This window comes from Corylus avellana, chromosome 9 (genome assembly GCF_965113065.1).
Source record: "Corylus avellana chromosome 9, dhCorAvel1.hap1.2, whole genome shotgun sequence".
Classification (NCBI taxonomy): Eukaryota; Viridiplantae; Streptophyta; class Magnoliopsida; order Fagales; family Betulaceae; genus Corylus; species Corylus avellana.
The window spans coordinates 22,408,908-22,433,424 of record NC_142498.1 but is presented as its reverse complement, the minus strand read 5'-3'; the positions used below and the strand labels follow the sequence as shown (position 1 = coordinate 22,433,424).

Below are 24,517 nucleotides of genomic sequence, written 5' to 3'. Positions count from 1 at the left end.
TTTTTTAAGTAATGTTAATGTTGTACATGGCATATGAGGGATAATGCTAGTAATTTTGACATGACCCGCAAACCTGACACAAAGTTACCGAGTTTCGGTTTGATTAAATGAGTTCGGATCACCTGTTTATGACACAATTATTTTTTGTGTTTGGCGGGTTAACCCGCATGTTGACCCGTCAGATTCGTTTATTATAAATTTTTTAAAATAAAAAATAAAAAAATAACTAACATGATTTTACCTTTCTTGGTAAGTGATTTGTTGTTTTATAGGTTTAATTCAAAGAGATTGAGTTGTTATTTTAATTGTCAGAGTTGTTATTTGAATTGACAATTAAACCTATTAGAGGCAATTCCCAAATCATTTACCATGTCAACTTTCTACTTTAAAATTTTCTATTTGCTATGATGGATTATGGAGTTGAAAATTGCTAATCATTGTGAATGTTTTTATTGAATGAGAATTTGTTAACAATTAAACCTACTATGTTTTTATCATATTGTAATTTGTGAATTCTATTGAATTTCAATGGCATTGGTATTATTATTACATTATTTTTCCTATTTTTCATTCAAATGTGTTGAGTCATGTTAACCTGATATGGCCTGTTATTTTTAAACGGGTTGTGTTAGGTTACCTAGTTATTTTTCGTGTCGTGTTAGAGAGTTTAACCCGTTTATCTAAACGGATCGTGTTTATGTTTAGGTTAATTAGGTGACAGGTCATTATGGGTCGTAATCGTGTCAACCCCCAACCCATTTCGCCACCTGGCGAGCACTAAAAGTCTTTGATATGACAAGCTATTAAATTTGTATACAAAATATAGATAAAAACTAAAAAAAAACTAAAAATGACAATGAGAAAATTATAGGTAACATGAAGTAATAATATAAGGAGGACTAGAGTTCTATCAAATATAATGTAATTTTTAAAATTACTATTAAATTTAATATGATCATTATTAAATTTTAATTTTTCACTAATTTTAAATGTTACATCATATTTGAAAGAACACTTGTAAAATTATTTTTGATCAAATATCACAAGTAGAAACATGTTGGTACCATGTGTCCTATCAAGATTAAGCTGTTTCAAACTTTATCATGGTGGCAGGTTAAATTAGTTGAGCTCAGCTTCTATCTTCTGCGTGCACCACGTGAGCATAGCATAATAGGCTTAAAAGTCTGTTTATTTGTGATTGTATTTATGAAATAAAGTTTTTAACTCAAAAAGAATTTGTGAAAAAATTTTATTTTTAAATTTTTATTAAAAGTGTTTTTTTTTTTATAATTTTTAAGTTTATTAGATAATTAAAAACGTTTTAATTTTTTTTTACTAAATAAATATTTTTTTCTTCAAACAAATATTTTAAGTATTAAAAGTAATTTTAATTTTCTGAAATGCAATTTCAAACCGGTTAAGACTATGTACGTACTGATTTGTACTCTCTATATTTTGACCAAAAACATTATGTACAGTGATCGAGCCCTATTGGGTGGGTACAATAGTACTCTGAAGTCACGGATCCACTAGATTTAAAAAGCTATCCCAACACTTACAACTAACGATAACGTACTAAAACCCTTGCCGCTATTTTGCACGCTCTAACGGCGGATTAGGGTTTTTCACAAAATCCGAGCGATTTTCTTTCTCCGATGACTCGCTAGGGTTCCTCTGCAAGCAAGGCGTGGTGCGATTATTGCGGTCGCCATGGGAGGCTCCAGAGTGCAAGTCAATAAGGCCCACAAGTCCCGCTTCTCTTCCAAATCTTATCGTAACCTTCACAAAACCTCTCTCAAAGGTGTGCTTATTTTGATTTTGTTAAATTCTTATTTTCTGCTCTCCGCTTGGTCGATCGAAAACCCTAGGCACGGAAAAGAAAACGGAGTTTTGTTGCATTTTTTGTTTTTGTCCTCTAATATGGAAAACGCACTTTAATTGAGCTATATGGTTTCGTTAGGCAAATCTAAGAGGGAAAACTGGTTTTGTTCTCATGGATTTTGTTGACAACCAAACGAAGCACAGTTGATTCTTGGTTTTTATCGGGCTTTATCGACTTCAAGCTTCTGTCTCCTCATACCATATATTCCTATTATGTTTTCTTTTAAGTGTAATTTTGATATAAATCATTGTTGATTCAGATAAGAGCAGGATCACTAAATCAGAGCGCAATGTTGGCAAGGGAGCTAGGGCTGCTCGACTTCAGCATAATCGAATGGTAATCGATCTTCTAATTTTCACCTTCCTCACACACACACTCTCTCTCTCTCTCTCTCATGGCATATTTTTGTTACTTATATCGTTCATATTACATTTCTTGTAATTTTGTAGCTACGGGAGCAGAAACGGGCTGCCCTCTTGAAGGAGAAAAGGGCAACTAGTGGATTGACAAGCCCTCCCCGTGTGATCGTGAGTATTGACTATTGGGGATATGCCTAATTTTTGGAGATTATATGATTTGATCTATGTTTCCCTTATGTGCATTTGGGTACATGTTTAGGATATTCTTTTCTCGCAATTTTTTTTACTAGTCTAACAAATCTCAATTACAGGTTCTTTTTGGGCTTTCCGCTTCTGTAAATGTAGATTCACTTGCTGGGGATCTTCTGTCATTGTTAGCTAAAGAAGGTTCTGGTGCTGCATCCTCAACAGTTGCTTCTTCCGAGTATAAGCTGAGAACTACGGTAAGGACTGTGTTCAAGGCAATGTTTGAAGAGGTTGCTTTATTGTTTTTATATGGAAACCAAGGTATTATTGATCAAGTATTGAAAACTTGTGGAACATGATTATATCATCTAATGACTATCTATTAATTTTAAATTTATAAATGAAAAAAAAAAAAAAAATCATCTATTGTCTTTTAGAAGGAAGATAATTTGCGTGATTTATGTTAGCCTGGTGAAATTCTGTTAAAGGATTGAACTATTACTGCCATGACAGACTGAATTTCGAATTTGTGAATATCTAACAGAAGTTTATGTTCTAGGTATTGAAAGCACCTCATGGGGATTTGCTATCATGTATGGAAATGGCTAAGGTATGTCCAGCACCTGTGTTAACAACCCCCCACCTCTGGTTTTTTGAGTGCTTTAATTTATTTTTCCTCCCCTTTTTAACACGTGGATAATATTTGAATGGTAGGTAGCTGATCTGATTGCTTTTGTCGCCTCAGCGAGCTCTTCATCTGAAGGAAGCACTTCTTACGATATTGATTCATTTGGAAGTCAATGCCTTTCTGTGTTTAGGTCTCTTGGTTTGCCAAGCACTGTTGTGCTAATTCGTGTATGTTCTCATTGATGTTCTTTGAACGGTTATGAAAATTTGGGAAAGAAATTAGCTTTTCATGATTGGACATAAAAAATAGAAAGGCTTCTTTTTTGCGTGTAGGACCTACCTTCTGAGCTGAAAAGAAAGCACGATTCAAAGAAGATGTGTATGTCTAGTCTTGCTTCAGAATTTCCTGAGGACTGTAAGTTTTATCCTGCAGATACAAAGGATGAGTTGCACAAGGTAACTGTCTAGATTATTTATCTTGAGCTGCTTTATGGCACTGAAGTTTTAATAATATAAAAGATAGATGGCATCAAATTATGATGCAGATGATTTTGCTTATCTCCGTTACGTTATTTTGCAGTTTATGTGGCTTTTCAAGGAGCAGAGGCTCACAGTTCCTCATTGGAGAAATCTGCGGCCTTACATCATGGCTCAAATGGTGCTCACTTATTTCTATTATGGTTTCACTAAAATTGTGCTTCAGTTAGAGGTAGCATAAGTATGGAACAAGAAAGGGTAAATTTGTCTAAGATGTTTTAGTATATATGTGTTATAGAGGTGTAACCACATATCAATAGGAAAGGCAAGACAAATAACAAGCTAAGAAGGACTTTAAGTGCTCTGATTCATATGATGATATATACATTTTATGATGATTCTTTTGTTCATTGGTGCATTTTAGGTGGATATGGTGGTGGACAATTGTAATTCAGAGAAGTGTACCCTTCTCCTCACTGGTTACCTACGCGCTTGTAGCCTCTCAGTGAATCAACTGGTAACTAGTTCAGCCACGGGCTTTTCTCTGGTTACTCTTTTAGATGTGTTTCTTATTTTCCTTCAAACCAGGTTCATATTTCTGGTGCTGGAGATTACCAGTTGAGCAAAATTGAAATTCTTAAGGATCCATTTCCTCTAAATCCAAGAAAAGTGCAGGACCTCATGGACTCAGATGAAGTGCATGATGTGGAGGTATGACCATTCGCTTTAGATATTAGTGGATCAGATTAATGTAGTGAAAATGATCATGAGTTATCTTCTTAATCGCATGGTAAACTATGATGTTCATTATACTACTATTATATGATCTGGCTGGTTAGAGGTGAGGAAGGTACAGAATGGAGCAAGAGAATAAATTTTATCAATTTCTCTTGTCTTGGAAGAGCATAGAGGATAAAGAGATTGAATTATAAGCTTTTTTTTTTTTTTTGGGAAATCATTCGTAGAAAATAACAACTTTTAGAGTTATTCTTATTGCTTATACCAAAATGAGATTGGTATAAATTTCTGTTTTCACTTTCTCAAGAAAGCCTCTATTTGAATTGTTTATTTTTGAAATGATCAATTCTTGCTCAATTCTGGCAGCAGGTCTGTCATTTAGTTGGTCTTGCTTCTAAGTGAAAAGTCAGATGATTCTGATTTAAGTCAAGCCCCCATGAGTTTAAAATTATAGATGATTCTGACCTATAAGCAGAGCCCCCAAGAGTTTTGAGTTTGCCAAGTATAGATTTATTTGGGGTTCAATCACAGTTAGCCATGTCGGAATAGTGATGTCGCCTTTTCATTTCAGTCATAAATGGAATATTATTATATGCTTCGCTTCACGAAAATGGGTCCTTAGAATACTGATATTCGAGTAGGAAAATTGATAATAAGAATGGTAGTGCCAGTGACTGAAAGTAATGTGATTCAAGATCAAATTTAAGTAGCTATAACAAAATCTCATATCGAGGAACCTGGAATTTTATGGATGCTATGCTGCATGTAGTTTCTTATTTTATGATCAATTTAACTTTGAAAATATAGAAAGGATAAAATGTGCATGTTTGTCTTTGCAGTTGTGAATGTAATAAAATTTAGCCTGTCATGCATGTAACATTTTGATACGATTGACAACAGGCCCTCACTTTTGGCATTTTTTAACCTTTCTATCTGATCAATACACCTGCTTCTTTTTACTGTATTTGAACTATATCAGGCTGTTCGCACTTTGGCTGCTGATCCTTTGAAGCAGGAGCCTTTACTTGTTGAAAATGTTCCTGATCCTCTTGCTGGAGAACAGGTAACTTACATAAACTAGAAGTTGAACTGTTGAGTTTCTGAAGGTTTTGTCTCTCTCGAGTGTGTGTGACTACTTTCAGTTTGTTGCATCTCTTTTTGGTGGTCATGGTTGGAGGAACAGTTTATGGTACTATGTACTTGTACTTAAACCAAAGATGGATTATACAAGGTGGAGTCTTTTTAGAAGTTATGGGTTTATTGCTTCATGCCCCTATTAGTGGACTTCAAATCTAAAACTTGATTGAGATAACCATTGTAATACTCTTTGGTGTAGATTGTCTGCTTTTCATCTTTTCACATGGTAGCATAGTCAACTCTTTGTGACTATTAAAGTATCATGTTAAAATAACGTACGTAGATAGTGAATGAGTGGAAGTGAGCAAAACTAGAACAGCAGCATGGTTGTATAAAGGAGCTTTTGCAGCGTCATAAAATTTCTCCTAGTGAGAAGTAATAAACCACGCCATTATCCAATTTCAGGTTACTGTTCCTAGTTGTAATTGAAGTCTCCCCCCCCAACAACACGCACACACCAAAAAAAAGAATAATGTCAGTCAGATATGTTGGTTTCTCATTTTTGTGGGAATGACGAAACTTCCTTGGAACAATCACCACTCACAACCTGGTTCTTTTTTTGTCAGACATGGCCAACCGAGGCAGAAATGGCCGAGGCTGATAGAAATCAGAAACAAAAAAGGTTGAGAAAGAGGATTCTTCCTCCAGGGACATCAGAATACCAGGTATGCCTTTATTCTTGTCAATTCTTGTCAATGCCTTTATTTATTTATTTCATTTAAAATTCTTTAATATGTCTCTTTACCTTGTATGCCGTTCACGTAATTCTGATAGTAATGGACTCATGGGCTTTATTTATGTATTGCAGGCTGCTTGGATTGTGGATAATACAGATGAAGAGGATTCAGATAGTGATGATGAAGCTGATGATGGAATGGTATTGGATGAACAAGAGAGTGATTTTCCACATCAAAAGGGCAGTAAGAATTTTGACCTTGATGATGATCAAGCTTCCTTGAACTTGAAAGACTCTGATGAAGAAACCGATGTTCATTCAATGATGATGGTGAGTTTTAATACGTAATAGATGCATTGATTCATTTCCGTTGTTGGCGACACAGCCTATATTGACTTGGTTAACCACTTAAAGGTGTCAAGGTGCAAATTCCATGATGTTTCTATCTTCTCCAGCGATAAAAGTAAACAAAATTCTGTTTTTTTGACTAGAATCATGAGATTTTTGAAGCTGGCCTCTAGAATTTGTATGTCTTCATATAATGTAAATCTTTTTGTCAATATTATAATGTAAATCTGTGATGCAGGACGATGAGAAGTTGACAAGGGAACAGATACAGGACGAGATTCAAAAGATAAAAAATGCACATGCTGAAGATGAGGGTAATAATCTTTTCCCTGATTGTGTAGTGGTACTTCTTGAATCACCAGTGATTGGTTCACCTTATAGCCAGCAGAATGTACAGTAACTTGGGTGCAAATGCTTCAAGTGATTGAATTACTCTTGGAAAGTGAATCTGCCTACATATGTTCATTTTATTTCTCTGCCTCTTTTTTTTTTTTTTTTTTTTTTTTTTGTAATTATGTACATTGGAAATTCAAGTGTTGTCTTTTGTTTGACCAATACCATACTTTTTGTTAAGTAATTGCAAATTCATTAAAAAGCACAAAGGCGCAACCCAAGTATACACCACCAATACCATACTCAAATTATTTTTTATTTTTTATTTTTATAAGTAATACTAAAGTGGATCTCAAAGTATGGCTTTTCTTAGGTAAGATTTTCTGTGCAGTAGGGGACCAGTTCATTTCTTTGGTGACTATTGAGGGAAAAGTGACTTGTTTTCATTTCTATCTTTTTGTTACTAATAGATGGGTCCTTGGTGATGTAAGCCTGAATCAGTAGCTTAGGTCATATAGCACAAGCCAGAAAAAGAAGGAAACACGAATGATCAGGCAAAACTAAAAGAAAAATAAATTAGGGATTTTGTAGGCCTGTATCAGTCACTTTTGACAAGCAGCAGATTAATGTGCACTCTTATGTACACATGTTGCTTACATGGTGTTGCACTTGGTTGAGATGAATGAGATATAGTATATTGGATCTTCGAAACAGAATTCTCTTGGAGATTAGCCTGTTCTAGTTGCTGATTTACATTTTTTCTTTAATGCTTTGTTGTTATCTTTCAGAAAATCCTGATGAAGTGGATACACCGTTAGATATTCCTGCTAGAAAACGATTTGCAAAGTATAGAGGCCTCAAGTCCTTTAGGACCTCCTCCTGGGACTCAAAAGTAACATTCTTCTTATTCTGCAATAGTAGTCTACATTGTCTCTGAATATCAAGAACTCTCCTAATATTTTGTTGAACGAATATCAGGAATCTCTCCCTCCAGAATATGCCAGAATTTTTGCATTTGATAATTTTGCAAGGACACAGAAACTTGTTCTTGCTAAAGCTTTAGATATGGAGCAAGAAAACAGGGATGACTGTATACCTGTTAGCTCATACGTAAGGCTGCATATAAAGGAAGTATCAAAAGGTGTTGCTTGCAAATTATGCTCGCTGGCGAAGACAATGCCTGTCATAGCGAGCGGTCTTTTTCAGCATGAGTCCAAGATGTCTGTCCTTCATTTCAGGTATATTTTGTTTTGCAGCTCCATTCTCACTTTGCCAGTTGTGAATTAGTCGTCTAATTGATCATAGTCTCATGAATTGTCTATGTTTTGCAGCATAAAGAAGCATGATACATATAGTGCTCCTATTAAAGCAAAAGAAGAACTCGTGTTCCATGTTGGTTTTCGCCAATTTGTTGCTAGGTAGTGTTTTATAAGGCTTTTCACTGTAGGATCTATTAATCTTAAGTTCTGAGGTCATTTCCCATCACTTTGCAGGCCTATATTTTCTACTGACAACATTAATTCAGACAAGCACAAGATGGAGAGGTTTCTCCATGCAGGGCGTTTTTCTGTGGCTTCTATTTATGCCCCAATTTCTTTTCCTCCGCTTCCCTTAATAGTCCTGAAGAGTGCTGAAGCTGCTGCTGCCCCTTCTGTTGCAGCTGTTGGTTCACTGAGAAGTATTGACCCAGACAGGATTATCCTTAAGAAGATCATTATAACTGGGTATGGTTTATTCTTGGCTCTTTTTCAAGGTTACTAAGATCTTATCAGGCCTCCTCCCGTGAAACTACGGGCAAATACCACAGTTGCTACCATTAACTAGAGAAAGCAAAATAATTGACTGATTTTGTGTATATCTGGATTCTATGCCCAATGAAACTTAGATTTTTTTTGGAAAGTATTCAATCTTTTCTCTTTCTCCACAAGATGGAGTGTTTGAGTTATTGGCCCTTAGAGTGATATAGAATTGAAACCATGAGAGGATAGGGTTGAGTTAGATTGACTAGGGTTGTGGCAATGTGGCCAGAGAATGTGAACTTTGTGGTGTGGCTTGAGAATGTGAACGTGTACCCTTAAAATCTGTCAATGAGAAGAACAAAGTGAAAGGAGTGGGACTTGACCTGTTTGCTGTGGGGACTCGTCAACCTGTAATATTCATTATTCAGGTCTTTTTCTTAAATAATTTAATATAATTCTAGTACTTATGAAGAAAATATATGTGTGTAGTAAAGTTTCAAAAGGACATCTATAATGACATAAAAAACTTTTAAGGTGGAAACCGATTAGGTAGTTAATTCATACCAACTGGGTTGATTTCTGCTTGTGAGGCATTAAATACTCACCTTTTCATTTGGGTTTGATTTGTATCAATCTGAAAACATCTTGGCTCCAATGCCACAAATGTGGGATTGGAATAGCAAGCTCTTGGTGTCATAGAACATCCTATAGTGAATCCCACCTGAAAATTCCCATGGACTTTGTTAATATATAAATTGTTTGTTATACGTTGGAATTAAAACTTTATTGTCTTTTTACATTTTGGAGTTGATAAAGAAAACAGAAACTCCAGCCATTTAGTTTCTTTTATATATTTCAAGAATTCGCTTGCACATTTTTACTGTGTATCTTTATTTTCTGCCTTCAACCCATTGTACAATATCCAAATTCCTCTAATTTTTTCAAGAAAGTGCTATGAGAATAAAATTTACATTGGATTCATTCTCTAATTCTCTATGCCTCCCAACTTTTCTTCAATATCACTGAAGTTTTCTTTTTTCTGGTCTAAACTCTGTATAAGTGCATATTGCCAAAAATAAATTCATGATTAGATATGACTAACGTTTGCAGGAAACAATGACAAATTTCTCAGTAGTGTGATTAATAGAACTTACGTGCTCCAAATCCTGGTTTGGACATTATTGTTTAGATGATGTGGCAACACTTTTTTTTATATTGGATGCTCTTGATCTCTATATACATGCTATATAAATGCTGTAACTTTGACAAATTTTTATTGAAGCTGATATTATATACCTAATACCTATGAAAAGTTAGGTAGACAAGATACAAATTTAACGATTTTTGGTTACTCTTCTTAGCTTAAAGCTTAAGCTTTTCCTGATGCAGTTACCCACAAAGAGTGTCAAAATTAAAAGCCATGGTGAGATACATGTTTCATAGCCCCGAGGATGTGAGATGGTTTAAGGTAAGAGAATCTCTTTGCTAATCTTGAATATTTTCAGTAATTTTTTTTTTTTTTTTTTTTTTTTTTTTTTTTGAGGAAGAGGTTTTGGAGTCTTATACTACATTTCTCATGAATGGATACTTGATACTGGTGGTGGTTATTGCAGCCTGTGGAAGTGTGGACCAAATGTGGTCGCCGTGGTCGCATTAAAGAACCTGTTGGTACACATGGTATGGTGCTTATTCTGACATGTTATATCTTTTGAAAGGAATCTGGTATTTTTTTCATCCCAGAGTGATAAGGTTGATAATAATGCAGATTTAAGGCTGCTGTTTAATGTGTCCTCCATGCTTTTGACGTGGTTTTGTTTGGATCTATATTAAAATGTTGTGTCATAATATTATATGGTACCATAACCAATTATGATGATATGAAATCTGACACCTGCCTAGCATTAGGAAGAATATTTGGCATCTAGCCAGAAAAATACAGTTTGTGTGTAGCGCTGATGAAGCTATTGTTCAAATCATATTAGAATTTTCATCTAAAGGAAAAGAAGAGCCAGAGACTAAAATGGAAATTGTTCAAATTTTGTTAGGCATCTATGTTGGGAAAATAAATAGCCGTTAGATGTACTTTATAAAGCCTTGTGGTTATTATCCATTGTTTGATTAATTACCTATCAAAAGAATTTATCCATTGTTCGATTAATTATCCAAAAAAACAGGTTATGAGGACTGTCAATGTTTTAGTTTCTCATTGTATGCTAAGATGCTTATGAATGCCTTGCTGCCACTATGGCATCCAAGCTCCGTTTCTGCTGCAGCGGGTGACTCTAAATAGCTCATCCTTTAGCTTGCGTAAAAAACTGCCGATCTGACTGTCTTTGTTTGGCTTTTGGGTCGAGAAGATTTGGATTGGGCCAACTTTTTGACATATTTCAGTTTTTTTTTTTTTTTAAATGTTTTTCTTGAGCACTGTATTGACTTTATTGAAGTGTTTGTTGGGGTCTCCCACCCCCTCTTGTTGTACTTTTGTTAGTTTTAATTCAATTTGATCTTACCCTTTTTTTTTAAATAAAGAAAATCCTTATGAATGCCTTGAATTCAAGCGCTGTATTGACTTTATTTTAGTGTTTGTTGGGGTTTCCCATCCCCTCTTGTTGTACTTTTGTTAGTTTTAATTCAATTTGATCTTACCCTTTTTTTTTAAATAAAGAAAATCCTTATGAATGCCTTGAATTCAAGGGGCATGCTTTGATGCCGGAGAAAAGTCAGATTACACTTGTTAATACCTATATTATTGTATTTTATCATGATGGATTGACCATTAGAGAAAATGGTAGTAATTTCATGGTTATTAATCAATGATAGAAAATTAATGTTCAATCACTAGAATCCTGGAAGCCATGATGTTACTTTTTTATTTTCATTTATTACTTTCTTTAATGGACGATCTGGATGTGGATTTGAACCTTTGTTCCTACCTAGAATGCAATGGAGCTGTTCAATATTCTTGGAATGCCCAAACAAGCCTGATATGTGAAACCTTTAATTGGAGGGGACCCTAAAGCTCATCATTATTGAAATTTGGGTCACCTTTTCGCTTCATTTATTTTGTAATTAAATGGTATTCTCTTCCTTGTTTGCTCAGGGGCGATGAAGTGTGTTTTAAATGGGGTCCTTCAGCAGCATGACACTGTGTGCATGAGCTTGTATAAGCGTGCATATCCAAAGTGGCCAGACTTTCACTTCCCTATTCTTGATGCTTGATCGACCGTGGCTGGTGCTCAATTCTGTACGGTTGATTCTGGAATATGGAAGAAAGCCATACTTCTGATGGGAATGAAGCTCTGGTCCAGATTGTCAATACCAATTTCATGTTTGCTTGTAAGCTGCATGCAGTTGAGTGACATTGGTTCTTTTTTGGGGTGTTACATGGGGTTCATTGTACCTGCTCCTGTATTTTCTTTTTCCCCGTCAATATATATTTTTTGAAATGGTAGACAACTGAAAATCTATGTCAATAGGCAGAGAGGGAAGAACCGCCCACCCCTCCGCAGGTGGTGGTTAGTTTTTGCTGCCTCTTGTTTGGTTGTCTTATTTTTGAGTAAGTCTTATGCAGTATGTCATTCTTTTGGATGTTCTAGGAAATATGCGTTTCTTCCGGTGATTCATATTTGTATCTTGTATTATGTAATTTACGAGCCATTAAGGAGGATGTGTAATAGATTGGTGCAAGAATAGTAGGAAAAATGTAGACTACATTTTACTTCGTTGTTAGGGCCCTATGGAATATGGCCTTCGGTTTTTGTGCGTTATAGTGGGATATGCCTCCTTGTAGTGTTTGGCTGGTTGGGAATGGTTTGGGTGTACTGGTAAATAGTGTATTGGTGCATATGCGAGAAACGTGTGCACCAATGATTTTGTCAATGTAGCCAAATATCGCTGCTTGTGTGGTAGCTACATTCCATATTATGGGTTGCCTAGCATAATAGCAGTTGTCATCTTTCTGAGGTGAAAGAAAGCATATGGCATATATATAGTGGTGGTCATATGTTGTGCAACAGAAATTACTCCAATGGTAATTACCATTGTACGTAATTGCAATGTAAAACAACATCAGATCCATCTGGACTGACAGCAAGTGAAATTTAAAATAATATAAATTCAGCTTCTTCTATTTTGGGTTTAATTTAAAGAGAAAAGAAAATGCAAAATTAGTCTATGTGATTGTACCGATTTGCATTAAGTTCCATAAATATAACATTGAATTTTGACTTGAGGATTAACATTGCAAACTTCTAGAAGATGGTAAGCCTAAATTATTACTTTTTAAAGTTTAAAGATGTAATTGAATAAGTGATGAACTATAAAAGGTGATAATCGATGTCATTACAAATATTAAAAGAAGAAGTCTTCCTTTTGGATCCGCCGGGTGCCCAACAATTTCAAGATTAAAATATCCGCGGGATGCCAAACAATATTAAGAAAGACTTGCCGAGTCAATTAATCTAATTAATCTGTTTGATCAATTCAAAAAATAAAAAATAAAAAATATTTTTGACCACTCACTTGATAGCATAAGTTATCGATGTCATCGTAATAATTGACAGAAAAAGTCCTTTTCCCTCTAGACGCCCAACAAGTCTTGACTCTTCAGGAGGCCAAAAGATATTATGAAAGACTTGCTAATCTCTATCTCCCTTTTTTATTTATTTTTAGTATAATCTTTGAGACCAAAATACAAAATTTCGTGTCTTTGACGCTTGGTTTGAGGTGAGAAATCCGAGGGGATGCCAACAAAAATATTTTGAAAGATTTGCTAAGTCGATTTATATTTTTGGCAAGCCAATTGATATTTTATCCTCTCTCGTAGAACTGTACTACATAAAAAATAAAAAAACAATAAGAACAATAAATTTTAAATAAAATATTAAAAATTGATAGTTAAAACGCTGAGTCGGATATAAGTACTTTAAAAAAGTTGATAGTTAAAATAGAAAAAAGTGATATTTTGACTAAATTTAGCTAAAATTTTATGAGCAGGATGTGAATGCTCTTAGAGTTTTAAGCCACTTTTTATGCTTACGATCATCGGCTTTGATCATGCCACTTAGCATTTAATTAGGACATTGCACAATGATCGATCCGATCGAACACTTTGTCGCTTCTCTTCAATAGCGATATATACTGTAACGACCATAGCGAGTAAATAAGAATGTTTCTTCCTAACTCACATGTATTTCTAGATGATTGTTATGTTTATCATTTTGTAAGACTAGTATGGACCACATTTACAATCATTTAATATATTTTAGGATGAAGAAAACAAAAATGCACGTGCTTTTGAAAGTCGTTGAATTCAAATTAAACAATTTTGTTTTTCAACTCCTTAATTTTCGGTTGGCAACGATAATTAAGATTGGACAAAGGTGATCGAAAAGGTCTTCAAATACCTATTAGAATAGGGATTAACACGTCTTCAGGCCACCATCAACCCGGAAGATTGATACTATGCATGATAGATAGATTAATATACATTTTTTTTTTTTTTTTTTTCCAGTCCAGATGAAAGTCTAGGGTTCACACCCATGCTTATTGAGAACTTGGAAGTTTTGAGAAAATTTTAATCATATCACTAATTGTATAAAAATAAACAAATATTTTGAGGATATATTTACTTCATCACAATTACGATATGGTCGGTCGAATTGGAGTATGTTAAATTTGGCCAGTGGGTTTTGAAGGTTATGCTTGTCATTGAATCCTCATAACTCGTTATATATAACTGAGGTTACTTGCCCCCCTTGAGAAAAACTTGCTCTTTTTGGCCACAGTGATTGAGCTCCCTAAATCTCCAGCTGAAATGGAGGTGGAAATTATTTCCAAAGAGTGCATCAAACCCTTTCTCCAACACCCCCTAACCTGAGAACCCACAAGCTCTCCATCTTGGATCAATTCTTTCCTACCACCTATGTTCCCATAATCCTTTTCTATCCCATGAATCAAAGCACAGGCCATTCTGTTGCTGATATCGTCTCTCAAAGATCACAACTGCTAAAGCAATCCCTATCAGAAACCTTAACTCGCTTTTACCCATTTGCTGGAAAAGTCAAAGACAACCTCTCCATCGATTGTAATGACGAGGGGGTTTACCATGTGGAGGCCCACGTACACTGTCATCTTGTTGAACGCCTCGATCAACCAAACCCTGCATTATTCTACCAACATGTTCCTCAAACGGCCTTTTGGAAAGACCTCACTGCGGGAGATTATGTTGCTATGATACAAGTGAGCACCTACGCATGTGGTGGTATTGCCCATTGGTGTCCTTATTTCCCACATGATCGCTGATGGAACTGCCATGAGTGTCTTTCTCAAAGGTTGGGCTACCACGGCTTACAACAATACCCGTGAAGCTATATGTCCTAATTTTGATGCTCCATCCATTTTCATACAAAACGATGGATATAGTAGAGAAGGGACTTATACTAGTTTGTTCTATCCCTTCTTCAAATCAGGCAGGTGTGTTTCAAGGAGAATTGTGTTTGATGCTTCGGCCATTGCATCCCTTAAGGCAAAAGCAACAAGCCCAAGCATACAAAACCCAACAAGAGTTGAGGTTGTCTCGGCCCTCCTATGGAAATGCATCATGGCTGCTTTCAAGGCCACGTCTGATATCCATATTCCAACTTTTATTGTCCATGCTGAGAATTTTGGCCCAAGAGCAATTTATCCACCGTTAGCAGAATTTTCTATGGGAAATTTATTTTGGATAGCATGCGCATCATGCACGGCTGAGGAGGAGATATAGTTGCCTGACACGGTCTGTAAGCTGAGAAAAGCAATGACAAAAATCGATGGTGATTTTGTGAAAAGCCTTCAAGGTGATGGAGGGTTTGTGAAGCATTGTGAGCTTTTGAAAGCAAAGGTTGGGGAATGCTCAAGTGCAACAAGTTCTAATGGATTAATGAATTACATTGCGTTTACCAGTTGGTGCAACTTTGGTCACCGTGACATCGATTTCGGATGGGGAAAACCGATGTGGGTATGTTCGATTAGTTCAAGCGGGGATTTTGAGGGCGTGTTTGCAAATATGGTGATGCTAATGGACACTATATCCGGCAATGGATAGAAGCGTGAGTGTTGTTTGATAAAGAAGATATGGATGCATTAGGGCAGGACAAGGAACTCCTTGCTTTCGCTTCCTTGGATCCTAGTCCCTTAAACTAGAAAATAATTGGTATTTTCCAACCATGAATGTCGTTGTCCACGATGGATGTAGGCTTGATCATGTTTACCAACAAATCTGTTCAAGTGTTGCCTAAATGTTTAATTAGCCATTTTCCTATATATATATATATGCGCCTAGCTATGATAGATAGACGCTATCAAAGTGGCTACCGCATGCATGCATATTTCTTTGTGTATGGCTTGGAGGAAAATGCAAAATCACTTTTAGTGATTTTGTATATTTGTAATAATTATTAGTTATTACCAATTTATAAGCTCCGTATGGTTTTAAAATGTTTTGAGAGCTAAATATGATATCAAGAATAGGGAAGAGTGACAGTCATGCTGCTGAAGGACCCCATTTAAAACACACTTCATCACCCCGGATCCAAAAATGAAGAGAAATTTCAAAAAATGCAGCAAAAAGGTGGCCTAAATTTCAATAATGATGAGCTTTAGGTTCCCCTCCAATTAAAGGTTTCAAATATCAGGTTTGTTTGGCCTTTGCTCCATTGCATTCTATGTAGGACGAAGGTGTTAACCTATCATATCAGATTGATAAGAATGCCAACGTACAGTACTGCAAACATCACCATCTGTTCTATTGATAAAGATTAATTGGTCAAGCAACTCAAGTCTAATTATGATTGATATTTATCTCCCCGATTGTCTTTGATTATTATAATTATAATAGGTTCATTTATATTCCTCTGTATATATATAAGTTCTTATCTTCTTATTATCATTTAACTGTGAAAATTATATTTTACTATATTTTACTAATTAAAGGTTCAAATCCACCTCCAGATTGTAACATAATTGCCATGATTTTACTACCATTTTCTCTTATGGCCATATCCACAATGATAAAATACAATAACATACACATTAACCGAATATGGAAACAAGTAGCGCCAATCCATCAAACATGCGCCATTCACACCATCTACCACAAATGATTCAATGCACAGACTCTCATTTATGTAATTAAATTCCCAAAGCGAACGACGTAGTTTGTGTATAAATTGAACATCGGATTGTACAGAGAAAATAATCGAGTAAAAGTAGAATCTACATACGCTGCTTGTGGAAAGCTTGCTACTTTTTGGCGACAGTGAGCTGAATGCATGCCTAGATCTGCTTGAAAAGAAAGCTGAAAATGGAGGTCAAAATTATTTCCAAAGAGTGCATTAAACCCTCTTCTCCAACGCCCCCTAATCTGAAAACCCACAGGCTCTCCCTCTTGGACCAATTCAGTTCTTTCGGCTATATTCCTGTCATCTTCTTCTATCCCATGAACCAAAGCATAAGCAATAATGCTGCAGTTGATCATATTGTCTCTCAAAGATCACATTCGCTAAAGCAATCCTTATCAGAAATCCTAACTCGCTTTTACCCATTTGCTGGCAAAATCAAAGATCATCTCTCCATTGATTGTAATGACGAGGGGGTGTTTTATTTGGAGGCTTATCTAAATTGTCATCTTGTTGATTGCCTCCGCCAGCCTAATATCGCATCCTTCGAAAAATTTCTTCCCCGAGAATCATGGAAAGGGCCAACTGAGGGAGACCACGTAGCTATGATAAAAGTGACCACCTTTGCATGCGGCGGCATTGCCATTGGTGTCCTTGTTTCCCACATGATCGCTGATGGAATTTCCTTGAGTGTCTTTCTCAAAGATTGGGCAGCCACTGCTCGGAAGGCATGTGAAAAAGTTGTATGTCCTAATTTTGACGCCCCATCGATTTTCATACAAAACGGTGCGTACTCTAGAGAAGCCATTATGACGGCTTTGTCCAAGCCCTGCAAATCGGGCAGGTGTATAGTAAGGAGAATTGTGTTTGATGCCTCAGCCATTGCATCACTTAAAGCCAAAGCAACCAGATCAAGCGTGCAAAACCTGACAAGAGTTGAGGTTGTGTCGGCATTCCTATGGAAATGCACCATGACTGCCTTCAAGGCCACTTCTGGTATTCAAAGGCCAACCTTTATTACCCATGCAGTGAATTTGCGCCGCAGAGCAAATCCGCCATTCACGGAATCTTCCATGGGAAATATACTTTGGGGAACAGGCGCGTTATGCACGGCCAATGAGGTAGATTTAATTTGCATGGTCAGCAAGCTTAGAGAAGCAATAACGAAAGTCAACGTTGATTTTGTTAAAAACCTACAAGGTGATGGAGGGTTTTTCAAGCTGTGGGAACTTGTGAAAGCAAGGACTGGAGCAGTCTCAAGCATGGCATTTTCTTGTGGAATGGATTACATTGGGTTTACCAGTTGGTGTAACTTTGGTGTCTATGACATTGATTTTGGGTGGGGAAAGCCGATGTGGGTAAGCCTTGTTGGTGCAACTGGCGATTCGGAAACGGTGTTCCGAAGTAGGATATATCTAATGGATACAAGATCCGGCAACGGAATAGAAGCATGGGTTTTGTTAGACAAAGAAGATATGACTATGTTAGCGCAAGACCAGGAACTTCTTGCTTTCGCTTCTTTGGATCCTAGTCCCATAGAATAGAAAATTGTATTTCTTACCTGTGAAGATCATTGTACTATACTATGTAGTACGTGGCATGATCATGGCTTTTTTTTTCTTTCTTTCTTTCTATTCTCCGTTTAGGCTTGATCATGTTTATCAACAAATAAATACCATTCTCCTTGTTAGATCGTGGAAGACAACAAATAAATAACACAGGATATTTTAATATTTTTGACTTCGAAAATCACAAGGTAAAAGTACTAAACCATGCACTAGACTTTGTCCTTGTCCCATTGGCCATGCAATTTTTATTTGGTGTTATGTATACGAATTAAGATCCTCTTTATTTCAAATGAACTAGATTATATTCAGTTAGTGGGGATATTTTTATTCCCTAAAAAAGTGAAATGATAAAAATACCCATCCACTATAACTGAATATTATCTAGCTCATTTAAAATGGAGAGGATTCTAATAGGCCATTTTCCTCTTCTTATTTTCAGTCCTTGGTTGTTACTCTTATTATGGACGTGTGACTCCAGCTGTTGCTTTTTTGTATACAAATTCAATTTAATTTTGGAAACAAAAGGACAAAAATAAAATGGCTTTCGAGTTCTCAGCTCAATGCATGTCTGCACGCGAGGGCACCACTACCACTAGTGCCAACTGTAGTATTTCAATGAGTGATTTCCTCAATAAAAATTTGAATATTTAAATTAATTAATGTTATTTAGTAGACTATTATATAATTGTCATACATTTAAAAATAACATTAATTTAAACGGAGTGGTTGGCAATAACATCGTTTGCATGATTAATTTATTTATTGTTTTTAATCTTGTCTTCAGAATACCAGGTATGCCTTTATTCTTGTCAATTCTTGTCAATGCCTTTATTTATTTATTTTCATTTAAAATTCTTTAATATATCTCTTTACCTTGTATGCCGTTCACGTAATTCTGATAGTAATGGACTCATGGGCTTTATTTATGTACTGCAGGCTGCTTGGATTGTGGATAATACAGATGAAGAGGATTCAGATAGTGATGATGAAGGTGATGATGGAATGGTATTGGATGAACAAGAGAGTGATTTTCTACATCAAAAGGGCAGTAAGAATTTTGACCTTGATGATGATCAAGCTTCCTTGAACTTGAAAGACTCTGATGAAGAAACCGATGTTCATTCAATGATGATGGTGAGTTTTAATACGCAATAGATGCATTGATTCATTTCCGTTGTTGGGGACACAGCCTATGTTGACTTGGTTAACCACTTAAAGGTGTCAAGGTGCAAATTCCATGCTGTTTCTATCTTCTCCAGCGATAAAAGTAAACAAAATTCTGTTTTTTTACTAGAATCATGAGACCTTTGAAGCTGGGTTCTAGAATTTGTATCTGTCTTCATATAATGTAAATCTTTTTGTCAATATTATAATGTAAATCTGTGATGCAGGACGATGAGAAGTTGACAAGGGAGCAGATACAGGGTGAGATTCAAAATATAAAAAATGCACATGCTGAAGATGAGGGGGTAATAATCTTTTCCCTGATTGTGTAGTGGTACTTCTTGAATCAGCAGTGATTAGTTGTCACCTTATAGCCAGAAAAATGTATAGTAACTTGGGTGCAAATGCTTCAAGTGATTGAATTACTCTTAATTAAAGTGAATCTGCCTACTTATGTTCATTTTATTTCTCTGCTTTTTTATTTTTTTAAATTATGTACATTGTAAAGGATGTTCTAGGAAATTTATGTTATCTTTTGTTCGACCAATACCATACTTTTTGTTAAGTAATTACAAATTCATTAAAAAGCACAAAGGCGCAACCCAAGTATACACCACCAATACCATACTAAAATTATTTTTTATTTTTTATTTTTATAAGTAATACTAAAGTGGATCTCAAAGTATGGCTTTTCTTAGGTAAGATTTTTCTGTGCAGTAGGGGACCAGTTCATTTCTTTGGTGACTATCGAGGGAAAAGTGACTTGTTTTCATTTCTATCTTTTTGTTACTAATAGATGGGTCCTTGGTGATGTAAGCCTGAATCAGTAGCTTAGGTCCATATAGCAGAAGCGAGAAAAAGAAGGAAACACGAATGATCAGGCAAAACTAAAAGAAAAATAAATTAGGGATTTTTTAGGCCTGTATCAGTCACTTTTGACAAGCAGCAGATTAATGCACACTCTTATGAACACATGTTGCTTACATGGTGTTGCACTTGCTCGAGATGAATGAGATATAGTATATTGGATCTTTGAAAAAGAATTTTCTTGGAGATTATCCTGTTCTAGTTGCTGATATACATTTTTTCTTTCATGCTTTCTTGTTATCCTTCAGAAAATCCTGATGAAGTGGATACACTGTTAGATATTCCTGCTAGAAAACGATTTGCAAAGTATAGAGGCCTCAAGTCCTTTAGGACCTCCTCTTGGCAGGGACTCAAAAGTAACATTCTTCTTATTCTGCAATGGTGGTCTACATTGTCTCTGAATATCAAGAACTCTCCTAATATTTTCTTGAACGAATATCAGGAATCTCTCCCTCCGGAATATGCCAGAATTTTTGCATTTGATAATTTTGCAAGGACACAGAAACTTGTTCTTGCTAAAGCTTTAGATATGCAGCAAGAAAACTGGGATGACTGTGTACCTGTTAGCTCATACGTAAGGCTGCATATAAAGGAAGTATCAAACGGTGTTGCTTGCAAATTATGCTCGCTGGCGAAGACAATGCCTGTCATAGCGAGCGGTCTTTTTCAGCATGAGTCCAAGATGTCTGTCCTTCATTTCAGGTATATTTTGTTTTGCAGTCTCCATTCTCACTTTGCCAGTTGTGAATTAGTCGTCTAATTGATCATAGTCTCATGAATTGTCTATGTTTTGCAGCATAAAGAAGCATGATACATATAGTGCTCCTATTAAAGCAAAAGAAGAACTCGTGTTCCATGTCGGTTTTCGCCAATTTGTTGCTAGGTAGTGTTTTATAAGGCTGTTCACTGTAGGATCTATTAATCTTAAGTTCTGAGGTCATTTCCCATCACTTTGCAGGCCTATATTTTCTACTGACAACATTAATTCAGACAAGCACAAGATGGAGAGGTTTCTCCATGCAGGGCGTTTTTCTGTGGCTTCTATTTATGCCCCAATTTCTTTTCCTCCGCTTCCCTTGATAGTCCTGAAGAGTGCTGAAGCTGCTGCTGCCCCTTCTGTTGCAGCTTTTGGTTCACTGAGAAGTATTGACCCAGACAGGATTATCCTTAAGAAGATCATTATAACTGGGTATGGTTTATTCTTGGCTCTTTTTCGAGGTTACTAAGATCTTATCAGGCCTCCTCCCGTGAAACTACAGGCAAATACCACAGTTGCTACCATTAACTAGAGAAAGCAAAATAATTGACTGATTTTGTGTATATCTGTATTCTATGCCCAATGAAACTTAGAATTTTTTTGGAAAGTATTCAATCTTTTCTCTTTCTCCACAAGATGGAGTGTTTGAGTTATTGGCCCTTAGAGTGATATAGAATTGAAACTATGAGAGGATAGGGTTGAGTTAGATTGCCTAAATGTTTAATTAGCCATTTTCCTATATATATGCGCCTAGCTATGATAGATAGACGCTATCAAAGTGGCTACTGCATGCATGCATATTTCTTTGTGTATGGCTTGGTGGAAAATGCAAAATCACTTTTAGTGATTTTGTATATTTGTAATAATTATTAGTTATTACCAATTTATAAGTTCCGTATGGTTTTAAAATGTTTTGAGAGCTAAATATGATATCAAGAATAGGGAAGAGTGACAGTCATGCTGCTGAAGGACCCCATTTAAAACACACTTCATCACCCCGGATCCAAAAATGAAGAGAAATTTCAAAAAATGCAGCAAAAAGGTGGCCTAAATTTCAATAATGATGAGCTTTAGGTTCCCCTCCAATTAAAGGTTTCACATATCAGGTTTGTTTGGCCTTAGCTCCATTGCATTCTATGTAGGACGAAGGTGTTAACCTATCATATCAGATTGATAAGAATACCAACAGTACTGCAAACATCACCATCTGTTCTATTGATAAAGATTAATTGGTCAAGCAACTCAAGTCTAATTATGATTGATATTTATCTCCCAGATTGTATTTGATTATTGTAATTATAATAGGTTCATTTAGATTCCTCTGTCTATAAGTTCTTATCTTCTTATTATCATTTAACTGTGAAAATTATATTTTACTATATTTTAGTAATTAAAGGTTCAAATCCACCTCCAGATTGTAACATAATTGCCATGATTTTACTACCATTTTCTCTTATGGCCATATCCACCATGATAAAATACAATAACATACACATTAACCGATCGAATATGGAAACAAGTAGCGCCAATCCATCAAACATGCGCCAATCACACCACCTACCACAAATGATTCAATGCACAGACTCTCATTTATGTAATTAAATTCCTAAAGCGAACGACGTAGTTTGTGTATAAATTGAACATCGGATTGTACAGAGAAAATAATCGAGTAAAAGTAGAATCTACTTGCGCTGCTTGTGGAAAGCTTGCTACTTTTTGGCGACAGTGAGCTGCATGCATGCCTAGATCTGCTTGAAAAGAAAGCTGAAAATGGAGGTCAAAATTATTTCCAAAGAGTGCATTAAACCCTCTTCTCCAACGCCCCCTAATCTGAAAACCCACAGGCTCTCCCTCTTGGACCAATTCAGTCCTTTCGGCTATATTCCTGTCATCTTCTTCTATCTCATGAACCAAAGCATAAGCAATAATGCTGCAGTTGATCATATTGTCTCTCAAAGATCACATTCGCTAAAGCAATCCTTATCAGAAATCCTAACTCGCTTTTACCCATTTGCTGGCAAAATCAAAGATAATCTCTCCATTGATTGTAATGACGAGGGGGTGTTTTATTTAGAGGCTTATCTAAATTGTCATCTTGTTGATTGCCTCCGCCAGCCTAATATCCCATCCTTCGAAAAATTTCTTCCCCGAGAATCATGGAAACGGCCAACTGAAGGAGACCACGTAGCTATGATAAAAGTGACCACCTTTGCATGCGGCGGCATTGCCATTGGTGTCCTTGTTTCCCACATGATCGCTGATGGAATTTCCTTGAGTGTCTTTCTCAAAGATTGGGCAGCCACTGCTCGTAAGGCATGTGAAAAAGTTGTATGTCCTAATTTTGACGCCCCATCGATTTTCATACAAAACGGTGCGTATTCTAGAGAAGCCATTATGACGGCTTTGTCCAAGCCCTGCAAATCGGGCAGGTGTATAGTAAGGAGAATTGTGTTTGATGCCTCAGCCATTGCATCCCTTAAAGCCAAAGCAACCAGCTCAAGCGTGCAAAACCCGACAAGAGTTGAGGTTGTGTCGGCATTCCTATGGAAATGCACCATGACTGCCTCCAAGGCCACTTCTGGTATTCAAAGGCCAACCTTTATTATCCATGAAGTGAATTTGCGCCGCAGAGCAAATCCGCCATTCACGGAATCTTCCATGGGAAATATAATTTGGGGAACAGGCGCGTTATGCACGGCTGATGAGATAGATTTAATTTGTATGGTCAGCAAGCTTAGAGAAGCAATAACGAAAGTAAACGTTGATTTTGTTAAAAACCTACAAGGTGATGGAGGGTTTTTCAAGCTGTGGGAACTTGTGAAAGCAAGGACTGGAGCAGTCTCAAGCATGACATTTTCTTGTGGAATGGATTACATTGGGTTTACCAGTTGGTGTAACTTTGGTGTCTATGACATTGATTTTGGGTGGGGAAAGCCGATGTGGGTAAGCCTTGTTGGTGCATCTGGCGATTCGGAAACGGTGTTCCGAAGTAGGATTTGTCTAATGGATACAAGATCCGGCAACGGAATAGAAGCATGGGTTTTGTTAGACAAAGAAGATATGACTATGTTAGCGCAAGACCAGGAACTTCTTGCTTTCGCTTCTTTGGATCCTAGTCCCATAGAATAGAAAATTGTATTTCTTACCTGTGAAGATCATTGTACTGCTATGTAGTACGTGGCATGATCATGGCTTTTTTTTTTTTCTTTCTTTCTTTCTTTTCTCCATTTAGGCTTGATCATGTTTATCAACAAATAAATGCCATTCTCCTTGTTAGATCATGGAAGACAACAAATAAATAACACAGGATATTTTAATATTTTGACTTCGAAAATCTCAAGGTAAAAGTACTAAACCACTAGACTCTATCCTTGTCCCATTGGCCATGCAATTTTTATTTGGTGTTCTATATACGAATTAGGATCCTCTCAATTTCAAATGAACTAGATAATATTCAGTTAGTAGGGATATTTTTATTCTCTCAAAAAGTGAAAAAACAATAA

General features: G+C 36.2%; 2 protein-coding genes and 3 pseudogenes across 2 annotated transcripts; all 5 read left to right on the top strand.

The window, feature by feature from the left end:
• The first annotated feature begins 1,588 nt into the window (after positions 1–1,588).
• LOC132189313 (pre-rRNA-processing TSR1-like protein) lies at positions 1,589–12,260 on the top strand. Its single transcript, XM_059603993.2, has 21 exons — positions 1,589–1,801; positions 2,142–2,218; positions 2,332–2,409; positions 2,553–2,684; positions 2,987–3,037; positions 3,142–3,282; positions 3,388–3,510; positions 3,635–3,712; positions 3,956–4,048; positions 4,120–4,242; positions 5,249–5,332; positions 5,973–6,071; positions 6,215–6,412; positions 6,669–6,744; positions 7,552–7,655; positions 7,742–8,001; positions 8,095–8,181; positions 8,257–8,487; positions 9,892–9,970; positions 10,116–10,179; positions 11,603–12,260. Exons 1-21 carry the CDS (start codon positions 1,711–1,713, stop codon positions 11,719–11,721), a joined length of 2,388 nt encoding a protein of 795 aa, XP_059459976.2. The 5' UTR covers positions 1,589–1,710; the 3' UTR covers positions 11,722–12,260.
• A 2,057-nt stretch (positions 12,261–14,317) lies between these two features.
• LOC132191084 (epi-neemfruitin B 7-O-acetyltransferse L7AT pseudogene) lies at positions 14,318–15,684 on the top strand (annotated as a pseudogene).
• Positions 15,685–16,843: 1,159 nt separating this feature from the next.
• On the top strand, positions 16,844–18,202 carry LOC132191083 (epi-neemfruitin B 7-O-acetyltransferse L7AT pseudogene; annotated as a pseudogene).
• Positions 18,203–19,772: 1,570 nt separating this feature from the next.
• Positions 19,773–21,483, top strand: LOC132191082 (uncharacterized). Its single transcript, XM_088510824.1, has 4 exons — positions 19,773–19,803; positions 20,506–20,959; positions 21,054–21,140; positions 21,216–21,483. The coding sequence occupies exons 1-4, from the start codon at positions 19,773–19,775 to the stop codon at positions 21,481–21,483; spliced, it is 840 nt and encodes a 279-aa protein (XP_088366950.1).
• A 1,301-nt stretch (positions 21,484–22,784) lies between these two features.
• On the top strand, positions 22,785–24,143 carry LOC132191081 (epi-neemfruitin B 7-O-acetyltransferse L7AT pseudogene; annotated as a pseudogene).
• Positions 24,144–24,517: the final 374 nt, after the last annotated feature.

Bases quoted from the DNA above. Each gene is read 5' to 3' on its own strand.
- LOC132189313 (XM_059603993.2), top strand. From the start codon at position 1,711: ATGGGAGGCTCCAGAGTGCAAGTCAATAAGGCCCACAAGTCCCGCTTC. The intron at 2,219-2,331 runs GTAATCGATCTT...GTAATTTTGTAG, and splicing joins GACTTCAGCATAATCGAATG to CTACGGGAGCAGAAACGGGC. The intron at 3,283-3,387 runs GTATGTTCTCAT...TTTTGCGTGTAG, and splicing joins GCACTGTTGTGCTAATTCGT to GACCTACCTTCTGAGCTGAA.
- LOC132191082 (XM_088510824.1), top strand. From the start codon at position 19,773: ATGTATAGTAACTTGGGTGCAAATGCTTCAA. The intron at 19,804-20,505 runs GTGATTGAATTA...GTTATCCTTCAG, and splicing joins CTTGGGTGCAAATGCTTCAA to AAAATCCTGATGAAGTGGAT. The intron at 20,960-21,053 runs GTATATTTTGTT...TATGTTTTGCAG, and splicing joins ATGTCTGTCCTTCATTTCAG to CATAAAGAAGCATGATACAT.